We start from the raw sequence: 4221 nt of genomic DNA on the forward strand, positions 1-4221 counted from the left end.
TGCCACTGCCACCCACACAGTACGCCCTGCCACATACCCACTCATGGCAGAGAAGCAGCACTGCCACCAGCACTCATTTGAGGTGAGTTCTCACTCAAAATCATGTGCATATTGGGGACATTTGCCACCTGAGTCAATAGCTGGCTGGGTTGAGAGTTTGTATATGAATCAGTGCCGGATTACCGAATGGGCAGAGTAGGCACCGGCCTATGAGCCCCACGCCCCATGACAATGGATCTAAATAATATTGATTTGATCTTGAAATAAAATTACAATCAAGCTTTCTTAGTTCAATTTTATCCTACTAGAATTCATGCATGAGGGCCCCCTGAGATTTTGACTGCCTAGGGGCCTCCACAGGGTTTAATCCAGCACTGACATGAATTTCCTTACCCACCAGCTACCCTTTGCTTTCATGCCAGCACCAGCCATACTGCCTTAAGAGGAAGCAGAGACTGAAGAGGACATGGTCAAACCCGTAGAAGCCACCTCTGTTTTGTTTTGCCAACAAACTTCTCCCCTCTGCCACCACAGGGAAGCCCAATGAGACTCGCTGCTGCCACGGCCTGACCCCTCAAGATGGGGGGCACTCAGCCCTGTCCTCACATATGCCCCCCATAGAGTTGGTGGCATGTTTCTCTGCCAGGGGTGGATATGTGGCGGGGCACTTCCTGTTTCACCACTTGAGGCAAAAGAAGTACCACCCTGCCACTCCTGCCACCACCTGCACAGTATGATCTGCTGCATCATAGGAGCCAATTCCTAGGGCCTGAGGTCCCTTTGCCCCCCAAATATGGGGTGGGGCTTACTTCCCCCCATATTTTATTCAAGTTGGCACTCCTATGTAGCATCCATCAGCATTGGAGAAGTGGTGCTGGCATCGGCGCCCATTTCGGCTGAGATCTGTCGCTGACTTCGTGCATGATCTCGCCCCAAATCGGCGCCGATGCCTAGCACCGCTTCTCCACTACTGGCGGAGGAGCCCCCTTCCCCACAAATAAGAGCTGGGCCTCTAGGAGCTGCCTTCTTTTCCTTTGGTCTCCTCGTGGGGTGTGGGGCTATGCTCGACCATTTCCCATCCCCAGGCTGCAGTCGCCGTGTACGCGCAGCGCCCTCCCTGCTCCCTCCCTCCTTGGGTGCCTGGAGAGAGGCGGAGCCGCCGCCGCCTCGTCCCCGGTGTTACATGTGGTCACTCGGACTGAGACGCCTCCTTCGCCCCGCTTCACTGCAAGGGGGTGGCCCTTGGAAACACCTTGTTTTAACATACACGCTATAAATACGACTCGATCAGAGCATGGGAGCAGAGCTAGAAGCAAGACACCAAGACGCTCACAGATCCGGCCAGACGCAGCCAGTGTGAGTCGCCGCTCCGAGCACGGTGAGTGAGTGGGGAAGGCGGCGGCGCGCTGCTCTACGCAGCTCGGCTAGGCTTTATTCATTCGCCGGCTTGCAGGCGAACAGCTGTGCCTTGTTGGGTGCCTTGTTTCTGGGGCTGGGTCAGGTCGACGGGGCGGGGAAGGGGGCTCGGTCACGGCTGACGAGCAGAGCTTCCTCAATCCAGCTCAAGTCTTTTTTCTTTTCACTGAGTGCCGGGGGGGACTGGAAGGCAGTTCCCTTTCGTCGGGAGGAAACCCGAAAGGAGCGGAGGTCGGCTTCCTCTTGCTTTGGGCGCAGCCAAGCAGGCTCGCCTGTATCGGTATGCAAGCGGCTGGGGTGGGTCTGGCGGGAAAGGGGTCTGCAACGGAAACAAATGAGGGAAGGGGATGCCGAGTTTCCAGCTTCTGTGGATGGGAGCCTATTGCCAACTCTACCAAGGGCAGGTGGCAGTTTTTCAGGCGCTTTGCTTCTGCTCAAAAGCACTTTCCATTAGCTCAGGTTTTCAGAATGGCGATCTAGAGCCGCGGAAGTAATTGCACTGATGGGATCTGGCGGGTGGGTGGGGGCAGGGAGACGCTTATTCAAGTGGTTTCCTCGCCCACATCCCATTTTCTCTCCTGGATGGAATAAGATCTGGGTTTTAACGCAGCTCTAAACGTTAAGAAGGTGAGGGACGGAACACAAAGAAAGCTTGGGGTCAGAAGAGGCTGAGGCATAAAGAAAGGCTTGGAGCTGGGCGGGAAGCGGGGGGAGGCTTGCTGCTGCTGAGATGGTTTGGGGCAAGGCACGGGGCTGGTCCTAATCGCCATCTTTTGTTCTCTTTCGCAGCCACTCCTTGCAGCAGAGGCTTTCTTGCTTACAGCCGGCAACTACTTACTGGACAAGGGAAGCTGTGCTGAAAGACGGCTTAGTCCTTGGGAAAGAGATACCTTGCTCCAGGGGGAGAAAGAGCCGGCACGCTCGCTTTCTTTCTTCTCTGAGAAAGGAAACCAAAGGCGGGAAAGGAAAGCAGCAACTTTTCATCAGCTTGGCGCCTTTTTTTAGTTCGGGCCTCGCATTGATCCCATCAGAGCAGCTGCTCCTGCTCCCCGAAGCCTTGCTCGGAGCCCTCTTCCTCCTGCGACAGCAGCAGCCCAGCAGCCCGCCCGCCTTGTTCTGCCGCGCCCCCGCCAGCCGCCAGGATGATGCAGATCTGCGAGTCGTACAGCCAAAAGCACTCTCTCTTCAACGCCATGAACCGCTTCATCGGGGCCGTCAACAACATGGACCAGACGGTGATGGTGCCCAGCCTGCTGCGGGACGTGCCTCTCTTGCTGGAGGAGCTGGACGCGGGCGGCGGCGGCGGCTGCGGGGAGCGGGAGGCCTCGCTGAACCCCAACGGCGGCGCCTACTGCTCCTGCAGAGACATGTACAGCCACTACGTGCTGCTCAAGTCCATCCGCAACGACATCGAGTGGGGGGTTCTGCAGCAGGCGAGCGAGGAGGCCGCGAGCCGGAAGAAGGACAAACTGAACGGGGCCCCCGGCGCCGTGGACATTAGCCGAGGGATCCCCGAGGACGAGGAGGTGGAGGAGGACCTGGAGAAGCAGTTTCACTACCACTTGAGCGGACTGCACACGGTGCTTTCCAAACTGACTCGCAAGGCCAACGTGCTCACCAACCGGTACAAGCAGGAGATCGGAGTCAATAACTGGGGACACTGAGCCAGGGAGGGGGAGGACGCGGCCAGCCAGCCTGCCTGCCTGGGTGAGAAAGTCAGAGGACGTTTGAGTATGTAAAGGGCTAGGGAAGAACGTGCGTGTGTGTGTGTGGAGTGTGAGAGAAGCAAATGCTCTTATGTGGCTTTGTAATTGAAGCAGAGAAGGAGCATCTCGGGGCCAGTGGCGAGCATAACAGCAGATGTAAAATGTATGTGTCTAGGAGAGAAGAATGTGAGGGCGGAAGGGACTGGCTTTCTTGCTAGGCATGTCCTAGTGGGGTTTTACTGTTGGCAACGCTGAACATCCGTGGAGGCGGGGTGATGAATCTCTGCCTGGTGTAGCAGGCATAACCAGGTAGTTGAGTATAATATTTCCAGATTCTGAGGACTCTGAATGATGTACAGTGGCCCAGGCCAGTTACTGAAAGAGTGTGTTTGTAATCACTGGGAAACTGTGTGTGCACGCACATGTGTGGTGGCGGCAATAGTAGTGGCGATTGCATCACTTCTTTCATGTTTTGCACTACTTTTGTAACGTTAATATATATGTATATAAAGTCTTAAGAATTCTCTTTGCATGCTCCTAGATCTGCAGGCGTCTTATTTTTTACCAACGCACAAGGATGTACATTCATTACTATTAATTAAACTTTTTTTTTTTACAAGCAAGGTGAACAGTTATTGTTCTCCTTTAAGTAAAGTTACTTACCTTTCCATATTACATTGAACTGGTCTATATGAGGCTGCAATTGTGCTACTTAAGAACTATTTATACTCAGTTGCAGAGGATGGAACCAGTTAACTAATGTGCACCCCTATTTCAATGGAAAGATAAAAGGGTCTCATTGTTGTACATGCATTGAAGATTTATTTAAAACTTTTTTTATTCAGATGTAGAGTATATTCTAAAATAAATAAGCAAATATATTGACTAAGATGGACTTAACTGGTTTTTATGTTGTGCCTCTACTAGAATTTAATGCTAACATCTATTTTGCAACACACAAACTGTATATGAAGCGATTATTGACATCTTTTTGGAGGGGTGGTGGTAGGCTTGATCTAGTTCATTACAGGGATGACAGGCTGTATTCCCCACTCTCCCTGTGGTGCACAGGGACAGGCCCATACTTTGTACATTTATA

The 4221-nt window shown here is 53.0% G+C and overlaps 1 protein-coding gene across 3 annotated transcripts; it reads left to right on the forward strand.

Moving 5' to 3' along the window:
* Positions 1 to 1289: 1289 nt before the first annotated feature.
* MID1IP1 (MID1 interacting protein 1) lies at positions 1290 to 4011 on the forward strand. 3 transcript variants are annotated; one of them, XM_035115744.3, is made up of 2 exons: positions 1290 to 1696; positions 2206 to 4011. In XM_035115744.3, the coding sequence occupies exon 2, from the start codon at positions 2559 to 2561 to the stop codon at positions 3078 to 3080; it is 522 nt and encodes a 173-aa protein (XP_034971635.1). In that variant the 5' UTR covers positions 1290 to 1696; positions 2206 to 2558; the 3' UTR covers positions 3081 to 4011. The 3 variants fall into 3 exon arrangements, with proteins under 3 accessions (XP_034971635.1, XP_034971634.1, XP_088523937.1); XM_035115743.3 differs by having other exon boundaries at positions 1290 to 1378; XM_088667811.1 differs by lacking the exon at positions 1290 to 1696 and adding an exon at positions 1950 to 2043.
* Positions 4012 to 4221: the final 210 nt, after the last annotated feature.

Source organism: Zootoca vivipara, chromosome 4 (genome assembly GCF_965207765.1).
Source record: "Zootoca vivipara chromosome 4, rZooViv2.hap1.1, whole genome shotgun sequence".
In the NCBI taxonomy this organism is placed as follows: Eukaryota; Metazoa; Chordata; class Lepidosauria; order Squamata; family Lacertidae; genus Zootoca; species Zootoca vivipara.